The following is a 21,566-nucleotide window of genomic DNA, read 5'->3' as shown; positions in this document are numbered from 1 at the left end:
TCAAGTCATTATTTCCAAGTCATTTCAAGTCATTATTTACTTTTAGCCTATTTACTCTATTTCCTACTGCTAAATAGAAATTGGTGCTTCATTATTAGGGTCGGGTGGTATCCCCTTTTTAATGCCTTCAAACCACAGTTTGAAGTAGTAAAGGGGGGAGGGTGTCAGCATGGTAACCAAATAAATGAACCTAGTGCTTGATTTTCAAGCCATCTTTCTATAAATATCAAACTTTCTGACAACAGATAAATGTTGAAAAAATGTTGCTAAGTAAGAGAGAGGAGCTGATTAGCTTAGCTTGCATGATAACACCTCTGCTCACTACAGTACATGTTCGATTCTGTCTAGCTAAAGCTAACTGGCTAACTTGGCTGGCATGGTGACACCCAAGATGATGAATCAGTTGTGTCCCAGCAATTGGAACTTTTTTGGAAACGTCACAGAGATTACAATTTAATTTTCAATAAACTGGGCTCCTGTTACTTTCTTACTCTTTGTTTTACACAAACTGCTGGGTTTAACTGTTATGGTCCTACATTCATGTGATTTAAAATGTGTGATTCAGGCTGATGTGGACCACCTGTTTCAAGGCAGGTTTGGATGTAACCACTGACATCACACAGTTTTGCTTTAGTTTCGGCAGTACCGCGAGTGTAGCAACAGATCACCAAGTGTAAAAACACCAAAACATACACGAGTAGCGAAGGGTGAAGGGACATTTCTTTGGAAGGGAGGAACTGACATCACTCATGGTAGACGTTTTGTCATGTACATATTGGAGATTCAGACGGAAGCTTTAGAAGCTTAAAAGGAACACAGATTTTTTCAAATGGTCGTTGTGATTCACTTTTTTGTTAAATTAGACATTATAGTTTCCTAAACTAAGAACTTTGGTTTAATGCAAATGTGTGATGTGAACATCACACTGAGAGAAGTTGATGCTCCAGTTAAGTAGTTTGGGTGTTGAGTCTGTACCAGCGTGGCGAGCCGGAGGCCTTCCGTCTTTGAAATGGTAATGGCAGTGTGGGTGAAATCTCCACCCCACTGCTCTGGCTGAACAGAGGCAGCACGGTAGATCGGACTGACCTGACCGTAGACTAAGGTGCCAAGGCTTGTGCAGGATGTTTTGCTTTAATCTAGGAGCAGCCTCCCCCACACCTATAAAAATCTTTAAAAAGACACCATAAAACTGCTTTCAGCTTTTACTGCACAATACAACTAGTATTGCATTGCTGAAAATAACCATACAGTATATTTTACCAATGGCTGTCAACTTTTCATGAATGGCCTGGGCTTTAAATATGACCTCCAGCTCCAAACCCTTGTAAGTTTCTCACCAGACGGTGCCAGAATAAGAAGAGGTGAATTGTTAATAGAAGTGAAGTGTATTGCACAGATCTGAAGGTGACGATTCAACTGTAGTGATTTTGAACATTAGAATAGACTATAAAAGTTTACTTCGCTCATTAAAAGATAATAAAATTATCAAGGTGTTTCTCTAACTGTAAAAATTCCAAGAGATACGTGGGTCATTGTAGTGAATGTAAATAAATTTAGATATTTGAGTATCTGTAAGAGTTGATATAAGAAAATATTCACTAGTTACAAGAAAAAGAAGGTTTTGGCAGGAATTAATGTAGATATGTGGCTTAACTTCTTTTAGATTAAATTGGACTCATGCAGGGAAGTAAATGTTAAAATATTTTTCAATGTTCAATACATTTTGTTTAAATATAGCTGATGGAAGTTGGTAGATGTTGGTGTCTTGAGTAACGAGATAAAGATGAGTAAATGAGTATGGCTTGGCGATATGTCGACATGTATTGTTATCGTTAGAAATTATATCAAAATATGTTTCAATTTTAAAAACAAGCATATTCTGAATATTGCGAGTACTTTTAATTGTCTGTTTAATTGGGTTTAGTGCAGTTGTTGTCATCACTGTCCACCCACCTTGTTGCTGCTCATTCTCTCTCTTTATTTTTTTTTAAACCTTCAACTCAAGTTGGCTTCACAGAATGTGTCAAATTAGATCAGTTTGGTTATCTAGGCTTTGAGTGAGACTTGAGGTCTGATTTCTTTGAGGATCTGTTTTTTTTTCCTTTCCTTGTGAAGCTGAAGTCTAATCTTCTCACTCTGTTTTATAACCCACCTTATAAGGACTTGATTAGGTGCTGGACCAAGTTCAAAGTTTTTTTCCTGTGTTTTTCTATGTGTAAAGGCGTCCTCTAGTCTCATTTGTGTGTTTTTAAAAATGTATTCTGAATCATAGCAAAATAATTGAGTTTGATCCAAAATGTACAATATCATTGTGCACTGAATCGTCTCCTCATGAATCCTAATAGAATCGTTGTCTACGGGTTTACATGACATACTTGTTAGCTGCTTTACCAGTCTTGCAGCTCCTCTTATGTGCCTCAGCACACTTGGAGGAGAGCACAGAAAACACTACTCGCTTTGGGACTCTGGTACTGATTTAATTGGATGTCCATCACATTTCCTCCCATTAGGGAACGCAGCCAAATTATATGTTGTATAGAAATTGTAGACAGATTCAAGTCTAACCCTAGCCCAAAGCAAATATTTTTAGATATTTAGATATTTAATATTTTTGTTTTGAATATTTGTCTTTTGGGACTTATCTGCCTCCAGCTTTGATAGTTTTGAAATATGAGGCATTTTGGATGTTCATTTTATTCTCACTTTGCAGGCATTTACAATATTTTCTATTTTTACAGCTTCCTAGCATATGGCTAGTTATTTGAAAGCAGTGAAGTTGCACAGGACTGCATATTAGAATATTTTATACGTTTATGGGCAGCCAGAGTTTATATTTTTGCGTTGATGTCAAGCTTTGAGTAGTAATGTGTACTGTATATTGTCTGCTATTGGCTCATATTTTTCAAACTAGACACTGAACCACCACATTGGAGGTGAAGATGACCTGGACTTTTACTCAGTGTGTGTCAGTCTGTGGAGGAGATGAACGCGGATTGGGGGGATTATGAAGTCTTCAGTAGTTGGAGGAGGGACCTTTGTGTTGCAGCTTGATGAAAGCAGTGCTGCTTCAATATAGCTCAGGCCTTGGCTTCTAGCCTCACTGCAGAACGATGAAAGAGAGGCGGGGTGGGGAGGTGTGTAGCGAATGCCACGTAGAAAGCTAAACCCCAGCATTTCTGCTTCCTACCAGATCTTTATCACACTCATGCTCTGATTGAGTTGTTGGTATTTGATTTGTTTCCGAGACGGAAAGCTCGGCTGCTATAGCTGAGCCAATGCTTTGTGTTTGTGTGTTAGGTATGTAAAAATGAATCATTATGAAGGTGGCAGTTCAACTGTGGAATGTTTATCAGTTTTATATAATGCCGAATGTCAATTTATGACAATTTTAGATACAGCAAGTTTCTGAAAAGAATATCAGGTGGTGTGTAATGGAGAATTAATTTAATTCCCAGTGAAAACATTTGTCCATTTTTCAGTGTTGGGGAGCAGAAACAGAAAACATATTTAATGAAAAATTTCACTAAAACCTTAACAAATTTATTATATTTTTTAGTATTTTGCATGTCCAGTAATTTGTTTTCAACAAAATCTGCTGGGATATTTTTCCACACCTTGGAAGTTCAGTCTTAGAATTTGGTTGCATTTTCTTTTCCTCACGGTTTGAGTAATGCCAAACACATTCAGTGCTGTTGAGGTCTGGTCTCTGGGCTTGCCAGTTCATTGTTCTGAGAACACCAGCAGCCTCTTTGTTGTATTCCTTCTTTTTGTCTCTTTTCTTTTCTCAGTAAGAGCTTATTGACCGCTACATAACCTTTTAGACACACAGTAGAAGTATCGACAGAAACTCCTTTTTTTCAGATCCAAAGTTTCTTTTTTTTTTTTTTTTCCTCTCTCTCAAAGATAAAAGCTTTAAGTGCTGCTTATCTGATGAAGGCTGTGTTGATGGACTACCAGAGCTTGCAGGTGGTTGTTAGGAATCCCATTTTCTCTTTAGCTTTTAATAATTTTTTACCACTTATTTTCCTCTGACTTTCTCCTTCTTTATGTAAGTGGATTGTCTTATATCTGATCTCCTGTAAAATGAATGACTTGTGCATAATGACCATTTTGACAGGAAATGAATTAAATAAAGGGTGACATTTGAAATTTTATGATTCGCTGAATCTGTTGCTAAAGAATCAAAAGTATGTGAGTGCGTACATGTATGTTTACCCTCTGTGCTTTCACAGCTGCTCCTCACGTGGCGCACTGTGCTCCTGCTTCTCGCAGCGACCTGCTGTTTATCTTTCCCTGAAGATGGAGCCGTAGCAGACGCGTCTGTGTGTTTATGCCAAAGCCTTCCACTGCTTGCACTGTGGCTGCTTGTTGCCTAATTGATGTACAGCCCAGAACACATCTGAATGCAGGTGCCTCTTTAGGCTGCCAGGCCGGCTGCTTATTGAATTAGCTCCAGAGATTTAAAAAAAAAAAAAAAAAACTCGTACATCCAGGTGAACTCAGTTCAAAACACTCATTTTGCATCCCTTGAGGGTGCTTCGTGTGCGCTTCTTCTATTTCCTGAGCACAAAAACGCCGTCCACATTTACCTGATTCGGTCAGCAAGCCTGCAGAACTAAACCTGCATAGAGGAAAGAAGACATTTCACATTTAGCCATGTAATGAATTCACTTTTCACTCTTATTCGTGTATACTACCAAATCCGTAGGCATGGACTTCCATTAGCAGTGAGTGTGGTAGATGGAAAGGAAGCTTGGAGCTAAGAAGAAATTAGAAAAATGGACATCTCAGGACCTGTCATAGCATTTTGTTTTTTGGAAGTTGCCCATGTCAAGCTCTGTTTGGAAAACTGACCAATTCTAAAGTCTGTTGTTTTATTCTAGATGTTCTTTTCCCAACAAATATCGTAACTGTTTAGATTATGAGGTCAAAAAGAGTTATATTTTCACTTTCGAATAAATGTAGTAATGGTGGAGGTGCTTCAAAGGCAAAATTTCAAATGTTGGGAAAGAGAACTAACCATAAACCTCAGTAGGACTTGTTTGCAGTAACAGTTTTCAAAATCAGAAGTAAAAAAGCGTGTAAGCCATAGACCAAACGAAGCTGTAGGGGACTATGTTCAAGTTTCTCTTTTTATCTGGTGCTCAACTGTTTTGAACGTATCTGCACTGACTGGTGCAAGAGAGCAATTAAAAAAAAACTTTTATGGCTGAATTTTCTGACTTTTTTATTTCTGTTAATTGATATTGGGTGATTAGTTCTGAATCACTCTAACTCTGGTGGCAAACTGCAACAAAATACGTTGTTTTGGTCTTTAAAAAAAAGCCTATATGCTTGAACTACACACTAAGCATCTTTTCTTTTTGGGTAACCACTGACCCATAGGCTGTTGTTGTTGGAAGGGGGGCATACGCACACTATGTTCCAGTGCATGCTGGGGACTGCAGTGCATCACAAGATGAAATAGGCTAATAAGAATAGAAAATTAAAATAATTTTGTGTAGCTGAATAGGACTCTCACGGGCCTGACTTGGCTCACAGACCTTGTGCTTGGCACATGGGCTCTAATCCATTCCAAAGGTATTGCTTGGGGCTTCATCACGCAAGAGAACACCGTTCCACTGCTCCACCGCCCAGTGCTGAGGGGCCTGTGTTGATATTTTTGTTATTTAAGCAAACATCTGTCAATATATGAGTCCGATATCATTGTGTATCTGCACTGCACAGTGATTTCAAAACAGCAAGGAAAATATGCTAAACCTTTGATGTGCACTGTCTGCTGGCCTGCGGAGTGCAGTATCCGTGGTATATGTGTTGACTATTGTGTTATTGGTTGCCATGGCATCATCATTATAATCATCATCTGAGAGCTTGTGCATTTGTTCACATTCTGTTGTGTATGCAATTGGACCCGACCTGCAGGGCATATTATGTATTTTATATTGAAGTGAAGTTGGCTTTGATTTGAGTTGACCCTTTAATTTTAAAAACGGCTTGTGGCATTGTGTGCTGCATATTGAAAGTATTATCTACAGCAGTTTGTGTTATTATTAACATTATTTATTATTCAGGCTTCAAAAAGCAAAATAACTGACCTCCCTTCACTACACATTTTAAATCTCAGCTGTGGCAGGCCTGCATCAAATACCTTCAAGGGCCCATATCATGGAAGACCAAGTTTCCCTTGCTTTTTTGATGTAAAAGACTTACTGATGTGTTCTGTAAACATTCATTACAGTCCGTGTTTGGAAACCAAGCTGCAAAATCAGCCCGTTTTGAGTTCCTTATTCATGATTTTGTGGTCATCTAAATGTTATGATATTCGTATACCCACCTGTTTTGCCCACTCAAGCTAAAGTTATAAAAAGTATTTTGGCCTGCACTACATTTTCACTGAGGCTCAATCATAATGGAGCTCTTTGCTCCCGAGTGGCGCAGCTGTCTAAGCGTTGGTCCTATCATCAGGAGGTCGCGAGTTCGATTCCTGGTGATGCTACAGCCATCCATTGCCAGGAGTCCTAGAGAGCACAATTGGCCTTGCTCTCTCTGGGTGGGTAGGATGGCCCCCATGAACCTTTATCTCATTTCCAGGGTGAACATTTCCGGTTTGGGAAGTTCTGTGTAAAATCATTTCCGGTTTTGTGCTTTCATTCATTTCCATCTGATGATGAGCTCAGAAAGAAATGGTTAATCACAATTAAAGGGAGTGAGGAGTCGACATTCAAGCTCATTTCAACCCGTCGGACCTCTACGTTACACCGAAGGGAACAATCAAGGGAGTCTGTGTGTAGCAGAGAGACTCTACTAACGAAGAGGAGGGGGTGGTGGAGGATAGAGGAGGAAGAACAAGCCAAGGAGGGAGGGAGGGTGTGTGTGTCTGCGTGGATGTATGTGTATATATATATATATATATATATATATATATATATATATATATATATATATATATATATATATATATATATATATATATATATATATATATACCTGTGTGTGTGTGTGTGTGTGTGTGTGTGTGTATAATATATATATATATATATATATACACACCCACGCAGACACACACGATGAATAATGAAATGCAGTCACATTCATAGGGGAGTAGCGCGAAAACCGGAAATAAGTTTACACATAACCTCCCATGGAACGTGACCCCTCCGCCTATTCTCCCCCATTACTCAACGCGATCCTAGTCAGCGCAGGCGTCTGTTAGCTGATGTAACAGATCTGGCAGTTGGTGCTTTCCTCTGTACGTGTTCAGCTGTCCAGTGACGTTGCGTGAACAGCAGTTCGAAAAGATGCGGTGGTGCTTCACAGGTCTCAGAGGAACCCTGTGTTAACCTTCCTCCCTTCTAGCGTTGGTAAAATCGTGTGAATGGAGTAGTCCTAACTAGCAGGTGAAATTGGAGACGGCTAAATTAGCAAACGTGTAAAGAGAGCTTGGAAATGGTCCTGTAAAGTTGAATTACAACTGACTTTGGCACACACACAGATGTCATGTGTAAATCTTGGGGGTAAAAATGCAACAGAAATGTAGGATATGGGCCTTTTAATGAAGGGCTGGACAATACAGCAAGATTTATCATTATAGTCATAAGTTATGTCACAATGTGCTTTTCTGAGCATATCATGGATTTCCATGGTACTTAAACCCCGATCTGTGTGTTTGATAACAAAGAGAGTGTAATCAACCCTGTTTAGTTAGGTATAGTGTAGGATAGTGTGCAAAATGTTGACTGTGAATCACTGGATTTATATTTTTTATAGTATTTTTAAAAGTGCAATTTCTTCCTTTCTAACTTAACAGATCACATTGAATATAAATATTGAGACATATTGTCTATCTTAAACGTCTTGAAGCATCTTCATTTTTGCCATATCTCCCACCTCTGTTGCATAATTCAGTCTGTATTAGCACTCCATTGTCCGGAATAGGGCCGGATTTCATAGGCCTGTTCAGACATTGGCCCAGGGCATTATTGAGCTGTTTGTCATAGTGCTGGGTGATGTAGCATCTGTACCAGTATTGGTGTCACACAGTAATATTGATTTTTACTTTTAAGGATGTTTTAACTGTTTGTGTAATTAACTGGGGTGCTTCAGTTTGTTTTGAAACAACACATAATAATACCTCAAGGATCCAGAATGTGTTTGGGATTACTCCTGAGAAGCAGACTATACAATGACTTTCTAAGACTGAAGCTTGGAGAAAAGTAGCCCTGCAGATTTCTTTAAAAACTGAAAAGCAGTTTCCTGATAAGAATGAAAGCTGCAGTAATGACATGCTGAAAGAAATAGTATAATATTTAGTTATTGAGGCTTCTTTGTCATTTTCATAAAAAAAATGTTTCCTGATTTTTTTTATTTATTTTTTTGTTGCACTGAAAAGAATATGTACTTAATGGCTGTTTTGACTGGAAATTGATTAAATGAAGGGTGCTCTCTGAATTTTGCACAGTACTGTATATTTACTACAAACCATATATATGGAAAAATCACAGTATTGAATTACATCAGTGTTGCTCTGCACTCGTATGACATTGAGCTGTCTGTTGCTCCACCGGTGAGTATGCATTCATGCTCTGGCTGTTAATGTTGGTATTGGAGAGAAACCAGAGATGCAGCATTGTAGACATTGTGCTGGTCATGCAGGCCAGTGTGTTGATTTGGTGGGGGGGTCCTGCGGTTCAAAGCCAGCAAACAGAGGTGCATTAGTAGAATCATATCAGCAGCTATGGTGGTTAGAAAAGACTGTGTGTGCGAGAAAGATGACTTTGCAAGAATGAGTGTGGTTTTCTGTTTGTCCTTGGGAGGCAGAATAAATTTGGTAAAACAATAGTACTCTGCACATCAGAAGTTTGGAGACATTTAGCTTTAAAAAATGTTTTAATGAATGAGCATGCTTATGTTGTGCTTCTAAACTGAACATTACAAAGACTTAAAATGGTTGAGATGCAAATGAATTGTAAAAAAAAAAGGCACATGCCTTTTTCAAAATTTCCATCCATCCATCCATCCATGTCACACTTAATGGTGAAAACAGTGGCACACTTAATGGTGAGCAATATGGCGAGGTGTATTGCATTTAAATGAATTAAATTACCCCATTAAATAAAATTCTGGATATCATCAGTACTTAAAGAACACTGCACTGCATGTTTTGTGTACATAATGAGAGCATCATCGTGAATATAATTTTGATACTGTTATTTCAATTTGATGTTACTAGGCCTTTTTGTTTCAACTTATCATACTTCAGAAAAGCTAAATATTGTGATCTATATTGTGTATAATGCAGATATCTTTGAGAACCATATTTTTCTGTTATTCAAGTATGATAATGCGTCAGTGTTGGTGACAGTGCCGTCTTGGGAATAACACCATAGGCCCTTCATGATCACCCAAACTATTGATGCAGTGTAGATCCACTTGATAGTAGTACAGCCTCCAGATACAAAGTCATTTGGATCAGTTCCACAGAGTAATTCAGTCTCACCTCACGTTCAGTCTGGATCATTTACAGTCATCCATCACACTGTCCTATTTAACTATCAGAGTTATTTGAAATAATGTTTGACCAGTGAAGTTCACTTAACTCCATTCAGACAAAATGGATACTATAGAGATGAAGATAATGACCATGAAGTCTTATTGATGGGAATATCAGTCGACTAAAAGCAGTGGTTAATTCAGTTGCTGGTGATATATAATAAAATGCTTGTCTGTAAACCTCAAGGACTCTGCATGGGTAGATACTTCCATTACTTACTTTTGAAACTACATAAACATATATCAGTTTAATAGTGTTGTTATATGAACACTTGTATGCAAAAGTTTGAATATCTTCAATCAAAGTCCATATTTTGTAAACATTCTGTACAGGAACTTAAATATGACATTTTACAACAAATGTAGGGCACAATTACTGTAGATTTGAACATATTGGGGGGAAAAAAAATGCATAATGCCATGATGTGCCATAAAATCTGTAATGCGCAAAAATTGTTAAATTCAGCAAATAAACAGTAATTGAGCTTTAAAATGTGCAGAGGTGTGTGTTCGGTTAACTCGTTTTCACTTAGAAAACCTACAAAACATGTCAGGTGCCCAAACATATGCAGGTGCCTGTAGAGTAATGTGCAAAAGAGTTTGTTTGGAGCTATTTATTTAGTTTATATATGATATATGTAACTTTATGAGCTTTTGCAATTACACTAACAAGCACACAACAGTAAATGTTTTTATTTAGTTGTTTGTTTATATTCATTCTAATGTTAGTGTATTTTTAACATATGTTTACTGCACAGGTAAATGGCTTTATACAATTTCTTAGGTACCAAAGACCAGATGTCTACAAAATGTAATGACTTTAAAAGCTCACAGAAAGATATTATGTGCAATTGTCATAAATACAGTGTGTGATGGAGAGGTGGTGTTGTAATGCAAAGAATTAAAAAAAAAAAATTATTTTACCATCATCAACATTACATATAAAAACTCACAAGACATGTGCGGGTCTTTTGGATAGTAGATAATAATAATAATAATACATTTTATTTCATGGCGCCTTTCAAAAACCCAAGGTCACCTTACAAAACAGGGAAAAAGCAACAATAATAATAAATGTGAATCAACAATCATTTGAATATGTCAAAATAAAACAAGACTAAAAATAAAGTTAAATAATAAATAAAATTAAAAGTAATAAAGATAAAGTTAGATAGTGTCATGTATTGTGTAGATAATTCATATTTATTTGTAATAATAGAAACTGCACATCTGTTTCCATTAACTATCTTGTAAGTAAGGATGGTTTAAGTAAATGTTTGTGGAGATATGAAATATTACAAATAGGAAGGGAGTATATGCTGTTATAGAAATTCACATTAAAATACATTTATGGTAGAGAGGTACATGCAGGGTGTTATAAGCCTAAAATAGTCCCCAAATAAACTTTTGTCAGATGTTCCACTAATTTACCATCATCCACATTCCATATATTTATAACCATATCATGACCTCTGATTGCAGTCAAGATCACTGTAAAGACAGAGTCGTCAGTTTTTCCTGCAATCGATCATTTCATATCAAAGCACTCTGAATGGATTTTTTTAAGCGTCTTAACCACTGAATTATGAGGAATTGGTGGATTTTTCCTTTAATGAACCTATAATAACACTTTCTGTTAAGTCTAGCGACATTTTAATGCACCAGAGTCACAATTTAATTGTCAAAAAGCCATAGATTTTTTTTTTTAATGACTCATGAAAAGTGAGTGAGATGGCAAAAACGTAACATCACAGCACATTTTAACAATACATGACATCCCTCACAACATTTAGGTTTTCGGAAATCAGAACAGATTAAAAACAGAGCCGCATTAATTTTTCTTTTCATATACTCCACTGCACTTAACCCAGTTAAACATGTAATGAAACCTCCAGATGGTCATTGTTCTTTAATTACCGGTGGCAACCACACTTTGCTTTGAAAGACATATTGTGATGCAATTTGATGTGACTGATCATGCTAACATCACATATCATAACACTTGCCACCCTAAAGCCCCAGCGTGTGTTGAAGCTGTGTGTGAGTGTGGCTCCCTGTAGTGCTGGACTGGAGAGGGATCAACAAATCCAAAACTCAGTGAGTCCAGGCCAGAGAGAAGCAGCGCAAGAGAGCAAAAGCTCTCATTTCGTTTTGCTCAGATGTAAAAGGAGCATGCAGGGCACAGACCATGCAGAAGCACAGCACTTTTACCCCTCGGGCTAATTTCAGGGCTCTCTGTGCTAGTAGTGCTAGTGTACGTGGCCTGTGTTTGAGGCATCTCACCCTGATAAGTTCTCTTAAAGGGCCCATATCCTACACTTTTCTTTTTTTGTATAAGTTCATTTTTAACATTTTTGTGTGGTACCAAAATGGTCAAAAATCATTTTTACATGTCAATTTTTATAATGTGTAATATATTTTTAATGTATATGTATGGACTGGGTAGTGATTGGTACGTTTTGAAACTTAAGTGTTAAATGTATTACTTCAGACTCTTGTTTCAGATTAAGAGCCTTTTATAATATTTGTACTTGAATGTATTAGTAAGCAAAGGAATCTAAACATGAAAAATTATCTGCATTTTTGTGAAATTTTCTTGGGTATCCTAGATTTGATTATTCTTTAGGGGTGTAATGATAAATATATTTTCAGTTTCAGGTATAGATTTAAGTTCTGAGGTCAAGATTTGATTTCATTTTTCCAAACAAAAACCTGAAAATTGTCCAGTCCTTTGCGTGTGTGTGTATATCGATTGTAAGCCCTGTCCAGCAGCTTACTCTGATAGGCTGCACTCAGATGACTAGTTTTTAATCATTGACAGTAGTGTCTTTGAAAAACAGTAAACAAGAGATGCTCGGAAGAGACTGAGCTGAACACCTTTTTTATTCAATTTTCTGAAACTGAACCGGAATTGTTAATGATATTTTTTTAATGTTTTTTTGTGATTTATCATGTTTCCAAACATGAATTGCATGCACCGCCTTTGAAAGAGAGGGTTCTCGGCTACTTTTGCACTTTTTTAATTTGTTATGAGGCCACCAACAATATAACATCAGGTGTAGTATTTGGAGATGCATTATGATGCTACAGCATTCATTAACCTTAACGTTGGCATCATTAAAATAGCTATCAAATTACTCATCAAGCTTGCATAGTGCTGATCTCCTAACAACCATGAGAATTTTTGCCTACCTTTGGGTGGGGATATAGGCTTGTGAGAAAGGGAACAAACTGAGTGTTAAATTTGTAAAACAAACCCAAAGCCTCGTGTAGGTGAAGCACAAATTAGGAGGCATTGCTGTGCTCGTCAACGTTGTCAGACGGATAACAAAGCCTGTCGTTAGCCTATGGTGGTAATGTAAGTTAGCATGGCTGATATGCCCCCCAAACAACTCCAATAATGTAGATGTGTGTTGCATGTATAAAAAAAATTACATGCAGTAAAATTAAATATTAGCCTTTAGTCTAACTACTTTGTTTTGCTTGTTTTATTGATTGTACTCCAGATCTTAAAAGACAGTAGACTAGAGGAATTTGGGGGTTGAGTTTTAAAGCTTTAGTTTGAGTACAAAGAAAGCATAATTTGTCCTGTTTAATGAGGTTTGGTATGCAAAGCATGCAAAAAGCTGAATACTTTTTATTTGCTTTGTTTTGTTTGTTGTTTCTTTATACTGAGGCATTACTTTGTCTTTTCCAACTTGGCAGATGTCAGAATAAATGGATATCATGACAGATTGTGTATCATGAAGTTAGATTTTTGCTTATTGCCCACCTCTCAGTCCAGGGAAATGTCAGCAGAGACTGCATTTCTGGTCATTCATAATGTTTCAATTGACTTCAGTAAACAGACTCTCTTCTTAATGCATGTTGTCTTCCTCTGTATTTTTTGGTACTCAGGCTGTTAGATTAATGGTCGTCCTGCGCGGAAGCAGCCTTCAGAATCACCGCTTAATTAAATTCCAGTGTTGGCCACCAGCACAGCTGTCAAGTGAAAATGAAGTACTGTCTGCGGGCTGTAAAATAATAAAGCCATCTTTAAATAGAGCTGTTTTTGAAACATGGATGAAATTCTTCACTAGGAGTCCTTCAGTGTGGTCACAGTTATATCAACACTTAACTGCATTTTCATTGATTACAGTAATTTTGTTTGCGTGACAGGGTCATCTCTTTCTTACTATTTTTATCTTTTTGTTTTCCATCTATTCCTCCCTCTGTTTCTCTCTCTTTCTATATCTCTTTCTCGCCTTCTCTCATGTCTCGCCTTCTCTCATGTTTTTTCTCAAGTTTTTGTTTTTGGAAAAATATTTGCCCATTTTGAAGTTAATGCCAGCAACACGTTTCACAAAAAGTTGGGACGGGGGCAACAAAAGACTGGCAAAGTTACTAACTGTAATGCTAAAAAAGATTCTAATGGAAAAAAACACCTTGTTGTTAATTGGCAACAGGTCAGTACATTAATTGTGTATAAAAAGAGCATCCCAGAGAGGCTGAGTCTTTCAGAAGTAAAGATGAGGAGGAGTTCACCACTCTGTGAAAGACTGCACAGGCAGATAGTGCAACAAGTCAAGAATAACTGTTTTATATATCAAACAGCAAAGAAGTTGTGGATTTTAGCATCTGTGGTACATAATATCATTAAAAGATTCAGAGAATCGAAAAAAATCTCTGTATGCAAGGGATAAGACCAAAAACCAGTACTGGCTGGCCGTAATCATTGGGCCCTGAAGTGGCACTGCATTAAAAAAAAGAAGAGAGAATTCTGCATTGGGAATCACTGCATGGGCTCAGGAACACTTACGAAAACCCTTCATCACTGCGTCCACAAATACTATGTTATATTAAAATGCTACCATGCAAAGAAGAAAATATTAACAGGAACCAGAAACTCTGCTTCCTTCTCTGGGCCTGGTCATTTAGGGTGGACTCGAATCAAAATTAGAAATTTTGTTTTTGGAAGTCATGGATGCCGCATCCTCTGGGCTATAGACCACCCAACTTGTGATCAGCACACAGTTCAAAAGCCAGGATGCGTTACGGTGCAGGAGTGCATTAGTACACGTGGCAAGGGTGACCTGCACATCTGTGAAGGCACCATTTAATGCTGAACAAAATATACAGGTTATGGCAACCTGTGCTGACATACAGATGACGACTTTATCAGAGAAGGTCTTTCTTATTTCTGCAAGACAATGTCAAACCACATTTAGTATAAAAAGAGTATATCCCTATATCAAGCAAGAACGAGAATACATCTCACTTTTAAAACTACAGCAATTGGTTTCCTCATATGTGTATGTGTTTATATAAATATGTGTGTGTGTGTGTGTGTGTGTTTCTCTCACTCTCTCTGTTGATACTCAAGCTTTTCAAGGTGTTGTTTCTGTGAAAAATCTCTCACCATAAACATGGACTGACTAACAGTTTTGGCAGTGTTGAGCAGTCTGTGCCTTTATGAATCTGAATTTGACAGCCGGATCTTTTCCTTCACTGACTCTTCTATTTTATAGGGTTTATGTTAGGTCCGCAATGTTTGTGTGTGTTCTCTTAATAAAAACAGTTCATTTTTACATTAGTTTTCAAATCTCTCGCTGCTGTACCCTTAAGACTGATAGATGTAAATGAACTCTGTTCTCATTGGCTGCTTGGTTTGTACTTAATTTAAAAAGCAGTCTGGGCTGCAACACTCCTTCTAACTTCAGCAGAACTAAACGGCTATGAGCAGTAAAGTGGATATATGTAAATTAATTGGTTAGGATGTCATATAGGCAACGAATTCAGACTGCAGTTTACTTTCCATATGTAGACTGTATGGACTGGGTGGTGATCGGTATATTTTGAGATGTTTACATACTACATCAATCTTGTGATTGATGCTGCCTTAGGCTGATGTACTACACTGGACATGCGCCACATTTCTTTTCATTGGACATGTTTTAATTCTGTTGCTCTAAATTGTTTTATATAATTGTACTGTTGCAGTTTTATTATGATTGTGACAAAGATACAATGGTTGTTGATCAGTCATGTCTGACACAGATCTGATTAATTTAAGGTCAGCAGCTGTGTAGATACGGAGCTGGAGCATGGATCACCTTTGTGTACAGTATTTCATTGAGAGCCATGCTTTCTCTCTGGAGCTTTACATAATCTCATGTATTATAAAGAAAGCACCGACGGCTTAATTGGCATTTTAGACAATATTGTGACACTGCTTTTTTTTGGATTAAAGTAAGTTGTAAATTCCTCATTGTGTTATTTTACTGTTATGCTCTGGTCTGAAAGACATTTTCTCTTTCTTTTGCAGAGGAAATAAAAGCAGAATCAGAGAAGTTAAGGTAAGCCTTTTCTCATGCTACATGCTTAAATCAGTTTTTCATGTTTATAGCTCATTTTATCATTCTTAACTGTTATTTAACAGTTTTAAGTTTGGACCACTTCTGTCAGCCCATTCTTAATGAAATGTCCCAAAATATTAAGACCTGCTGGCCTTAATACAATGATGTACTAAACTGTATAAATTGTTATGGGGTTTTGATGTGATTATGAGCGAACTAGAAACGGGTAAACAGCAATCTTTAAAATGGTATCATGTTTTTCAGTGTAGTGTCACGTGTTCACTTCATCTTTCGTTTACTTCTGTCTGTTTTATGCTGCCTGCATGTTCATCTCCTAACACTCAGCTAACCTCTAATGCTCTTGTATTTCATGCACCTTCTCTCTCTCTCACTCTATATCACTAGATCTATTTTGCCCTTGTTTTCTCTTAAGCCCTTCCTGTGAATGTTTCTTGCGCCCCCCCCCCCCCAGCCACCCGCCCCATTGTGTTGATTTCGCTCTATGGAAATCGACAGCCTCTGGAGTGAGGTTTTGTTATTTTTTGTGAGTGTGGTGGTGAGAGCAGCTGTGAGGACTGTACTCTCTCCCTGGTGGCCAGACTAAAGCTCAATTTATGTCAATTAAAAACATGACCAGGCTAATCCCTCCACAGCCACATTAATGAATGAGAGAGAGGGAGAGATACTCCCCTGTAGCTAAGGCCCAGTCCCTTTTTTATTTATTTTTATTTTATTTGTTTTTTTGGGGTTTTTTTGGTTAAAATTCTTTATTTATATATTTATTTTTATACCTACCCCCTGTTTTCAAGTGTCACCTTGCCCCTTGGAAATGTGTTTCAAGGGTTAGTAGTTGAAATCCTCCCTACGAAATGGGACAGACCTCAAATAAAAAGAACATCATTAACAGCTACTAGCACTGCTCTGTAGGTGACCCTGCCAGTCTTCAGTGACAGTAGAGGAGGGTAAAGATAAACAACCTCACTGCTGGGCTTTAGTTACATTTAGGGCATCATATGCTTTCAAAGAGGGGGATGCAACAGTTATTTAAAATTATTATATCATCCAACCCTTAATTGTTTGGTGATATGAAGCTGAAGTATTTTTGTTTGAATTTTCCTGTTCCACCTTAAATGGAGCGGCAGTTACGTACCTGCACCTAAGGTGTCAGAGCTGCTGCACTTTTTAAGGTGAAACGGGAAATTCAGCTAGTTACAGCTAGTTACAGAGCAGTCAGCACACTATTAGTGATTTTTATATTTATGAAAAAAGGACCATAATACGTTGGAAAGATGTTCCGACAAAGATAATATAATTTTCCTAATAAAACTCCATTTGGACTGTGCCTCTGAAAAACCTCAGTTTGGTGGGTCATGCAGCCCTCATACATCGTCCTACACCTCTCAGCAAAATCAGGACACCCTACCCCCTAGACATGAACATGCAAAATGGAGGGGTGGGACTACGTGGTAGTGGTTGGGATTGGGTCTATGACTCACTCGCTCACTATTTTTTCTCTCTTCCCATTTTTTCTTCCCATTTTCCTTTCTATTTTGACCCCTCTTTTCTCAGTTCTCTCCATCCTCATCTTCCAATTTTCTGAACTCTGTCTTGCAGCTCTCCCTCCTCCTCCTTTTCCTCCTTCATTTTTATGTTGACTTTTTCCTCTGCCATTCCCTCTCTTTGCTATTCTGTCTCTCGCGCTCTCTCTCTCGCTCTCTCTCGCTCACTCGCTCGCCCTCTGTCTCTCTTTTGCGCTCTCTCTCTCGCTCGCTCACTCTCTTGCTCCCTCTCTCCATCCCCTCCTGTCCCAGTGCACTCATCAGCTCATCTCAGTGAAGGCACTAAAGCTTCTCAGTCTCATCAGCCAGGACAAAAATGCTGGCTCTCCTGTCCACAGTTGAGAGGCTTTTAGAACAGAATGAACCTCTCCTCACCTCTGTCTGAAACAAGATTTGTTTAAGACAGTTCATAACTCCTTGAGGTTTGACTGAACTACTCTTGACTGATGATGCAATCGATTTCATTTTTCCCCCTTTAAGCCCACCTGCTGGAGATAGCAAGTCAGGTTCCAGTACTCTGCCTCCCATCAAATCCAAGACCAACTTCATCGAAGCAGATAAATACTTCCTGCCATTCGAGTTAGCGTGTCAGTCAAAATGTCCCCGCATCGTGAGCACATCTCTGGACTGTTTACAGGTCAGTGCTGTCAGCAGAGCCTCCATTGCTAACAGTCATGACTGGAGTTATACTGCTGTGTATTAAAGCATGTGTGATATAGGCAGAATACCATATTGGGTATTATAATGCATTGTGATTGTAGCATACAGACCCAATATTATAAAAAATGGATGGATGTGGGTGATTAAGATACGGTTAATGATTGGTCTTGATTGATTTATCTGTATTATTCGATGTTATTGCTATTTTATTTTTATTTTTTAACCAAATCTAATTATTTTAAGATTTAGGATTTATCAGTTCGTTAGATAACTTTACAGGAATACTAAGTGTTTTTCTGCTTAACCTTTCTGTCTGGCACATTTGTATGCATGTAGGAAGAAGCAGCTGGCCGTTGAATTCTATTATAAGTGTGCTCTTGTAGCGCAGAGACAATGAGAATTATTATCTTTGATAAACAACGATATTCCACAGATGCAGCACTGGAATGTTCCTTTAAGCCAAATATCAGACCCATTCAAAAGGAAAAGAGCCTAGAGGCATTCCTGTTGGAGTAGATTCATCTTTTGAATCAGGATCCAGAAAATCTTCTGATTCAAAAACTGTCAAATTACATATTTGGTTGATTTTCTAAGAGAAAATAATCTTACATGTTCTCTACAGGGAAAACACTTTATATAAGCTTAACATATTGAAAACAATGAAAAATAAAATATAAATGCACCTGACCCCCCAAAATGTTAATGTAATTGTGCATTAAAATGTGGAAAATATAGAGAATAGGTAGAACCAAGGTATAAAAAGAACCCAAAAGAGAGGAATATATGAAGTTCGAATCATGCTTTATGAAATATCAGCTCAAATGAGATGTGTTTTTTGTAATTTTGTAGAAACTCATAGCCTACGGCCATCTGACAGGCAGTGCCCCGGACAGCACTGCCCCAGGAAAGAAACTCATCGACAGAATCATCGAGACCATCTGTGGCTGCTTCCAGGGGCCACAGACCGACGAGGGAGTTCAGCTACAGATTATAAAGGTTCAATACCATTTTCCCCTTATAACTCTGTGGAGCATTCCGAAACTTGGAACATGTGAAATTAAGAGTGCCAAAAATATAAGATGATGATTGAGGAGACATGATAACTGAAGATATGTAACACATGTAGTACAGTATTTCGTGTTTATGAGGTCTACTAATGGAATACAGTAGCAAAACAAAAAAACATGCTTTAAGAACTGACTACAATACGTTGTTATTAAAAAAATGAAGATTTTGCTGTTGTCACAATAAACCTTGTATTATAAATTATTTTTATCTTTTTTGGCTCATTGCAAAACAGCCTACTACATTGTATAAGAATGTCATAAACAATGGGGCGATAGAAATGCTCCCAATTACCTCCATTAAACATTAAGAATGGTTTTTCAATCCACTCTAAAAATATTTTATATAATATTATATAAATATATGTATTTTATAACAACCCATGGTAGAGGCAGAAAAACATTTTGGGTAGACCTGTGAAAAGGTGGGTAGATCTAATTCCAAAACACAATTTCCAAACATGCTAATGTCTCGCAATGTCATAACATCAGGCTATAGCCTGTTCCAGACAGCCAAGATAGAAAACAACAACAATCAACCAGAATGCTGGATTAACATAGACACAACCACCACTGCAGTACCTGCATGTCTGTCCAATGAAGATGACATGACCAAGTTAAAATCAATCAGTTGAGATGTACAAAGGTGAGAGGGAAAAAACACAGCAAACTAATTATCCTAAGCTGAAACGTACTGCTGCAGCGGACGGAGACAGAGAAGATTATGTTAATGAGATAAAATGTGTAGAAATGAGAAAAAACAACTAGGCTAAAGCATATTGCCATGGCAGGCATGAATAATGTTTATGGTCCATTTATGTCGTAACTGCAATGTCTCGATGACCTGAAGCTTATGTAGTAAAAGAACGTTGTAATTAGCGAATTCTGGGGGAACTGAAACGACAACCCTTTTTACATTTGTGTTTGGAATTGGACGGTTAGCAAAACACAAATGGGAAAATTTCCCCAGTTGCATCTTCTAACCACAATGAGAGCTTTAAATTCAAAAACAGGCGCTCTGATAATGAACTTGAGGCAATGGTGGTTCTTGCTGAGCAGTCTTTGAAGGACTTTGAAGGAGAGAGAAAGGTGGAACTTGGTGCAGATCATAATGATTTGACTGGTCGTATATATATTTTTTTAGTGATATGTGATGGTTTAGGCCAAAATGGATTTTCAGTGTTAAAGGATACAGGGTTATCAGACACATTATGAGAGCTCCCAAACTCTCATGCAAATGTATTCTTATTTATTTAGAACTGGTTATACCTGAACTACTTGTTAAATCTGCCTAATGCTTTTTGACTATGCTGAAGTTGCTGCTTTATTGCTTTACAAAGAAAGATTGGAATGTGTAGTAGAAGGGCTTGCTTTCAAAATGGAATGCTGCCTTCGATGGGTTAACAGCATTAGTATGGCCTTTCTGCTGTCTTGCACCTCATGTCATCTAGGTGTGATGTATAAAGGCCAATGGCAGTAATAAATCTTGGTCTTGCTCCAGAAAATATACTGATATATGAGGAAATCTGCTATTTAAGGCTCACATGCAGACTGCAGCCTGCTTACAGACACTAAGGAACATTTAAGGGTGCTTTTTCATATTATTCTAAAAGTTTGAATGATTTCTATGCAGTATCGAAATAAGGAATTTTTAGAAAGTTTTAAAAGAGTGTATCAAAATACTCTGAGCATTTCTCATCAAAACTAAACATTTTGTGTTGTTTAAAGCTACGTTGCACTGTTTTATGAGATTGGGAATATTGGAAATATCTAATGTCTGAATACTTTATTGTTGTATAGAATATAGTGTGTGTGTGTGTGTGTGTGTGTGTGTGTGTGTGTGTGTGTATATATATATGATTGAAAGCAAAATCACTTCTCTCACTTTTAGCTGGTGGATGTTTTTCCACCTGGAACGCAGTTAGTTCTCAGTTAGTTCTTTTAGTTCATAGTCATTTCTTTATTGGCGCTTCATACGAGTGGTGCTTTGCATCAGTGACTGTGTTCTTGTTATTGTTGCTATACAGACACTGGAAATTTGATGAACAGTTACATTTGAAGTGTAAAATCGTATTCAATTGGTCAAAACCAGCAAAATGAGACCCTTTACAGTTTGCATGGGATTACGATCAGAGTTTAATTTCATCCTCTCAGTGTTTTTCAACAGTTTATTGTGGACATTTGTGGAATTCCTTCATGTATGATTTGAATGAAAGATCTTTGCTTGTGCATTGATTTGAATGTGCTTCACTGATTTTAGAATCAGTTATAATAATATAAATTAAGTATTTGGAAAAAGTAACAGGTTATTTTCAATAGCAAAAATGATTTATTGAATTGTTTTCTAAAGATTAAAATTGTTTAGTGGTCACAGATTTACACTTCCTCTCTGCTGTCTA

General features: G+C 37.5%; 1 protein-coding gene across 3 annotated transcripts in view; it reads left to right on the top strand.

Moving 5' to 3' along the window:
• The window catches only part of arfgef1 (ADP-ribosylation factor guanine nucleotide-exchange factor 1 (brefeldin A-inhibited)), a 93,048-nt gene that overhangs the window by 19,139 nt on the left and 52,343 nt on the right, over window positions 1–21,566 (top strand). For 2 of the 3 annotated variants that reach the window (XM_017717872.2, XM_017717854.2), the window contains exons 2-4: window positions 15,854–15,884; window positions 17,924–18,080; window positions 18,953–19,099. In XM_017717872.2, coding sequence (XP_017573361.1) covers window positions 15,854–15,884; window positions 17,924–18,080; window positions 18,953–19,099 — 335 coding nt within the window. Of the gene's footprint in view, window positions 1–15,853; window positions 15,885–17,918; window positions 18,081–18,952; window positions 19,100–21,566 lie in introns of all 3 variants that reach the window. The other variant, XM_017717864.2, reaches the window with a different exon arrangement.

This window comes from Pygocentrus nattereri, chromosome 24 (assembly GCF_015220715.1).
Source record: "Pygocentrus nattereri isolate fPygNat1 chromosome 24, fPygNat1.pri, whole genome shotgun sequence".
NCBI lineage: Eukaryota > Metazoa > Chordata > Actinopteri > Characiformes > Serrasalmidae > Pygocentrus > Pygocentrus nattereri.
Note: the sequence above shows the minus strand (reverse complement) of the source record. Positions and strands in the feature narration are given on the sequence as shown.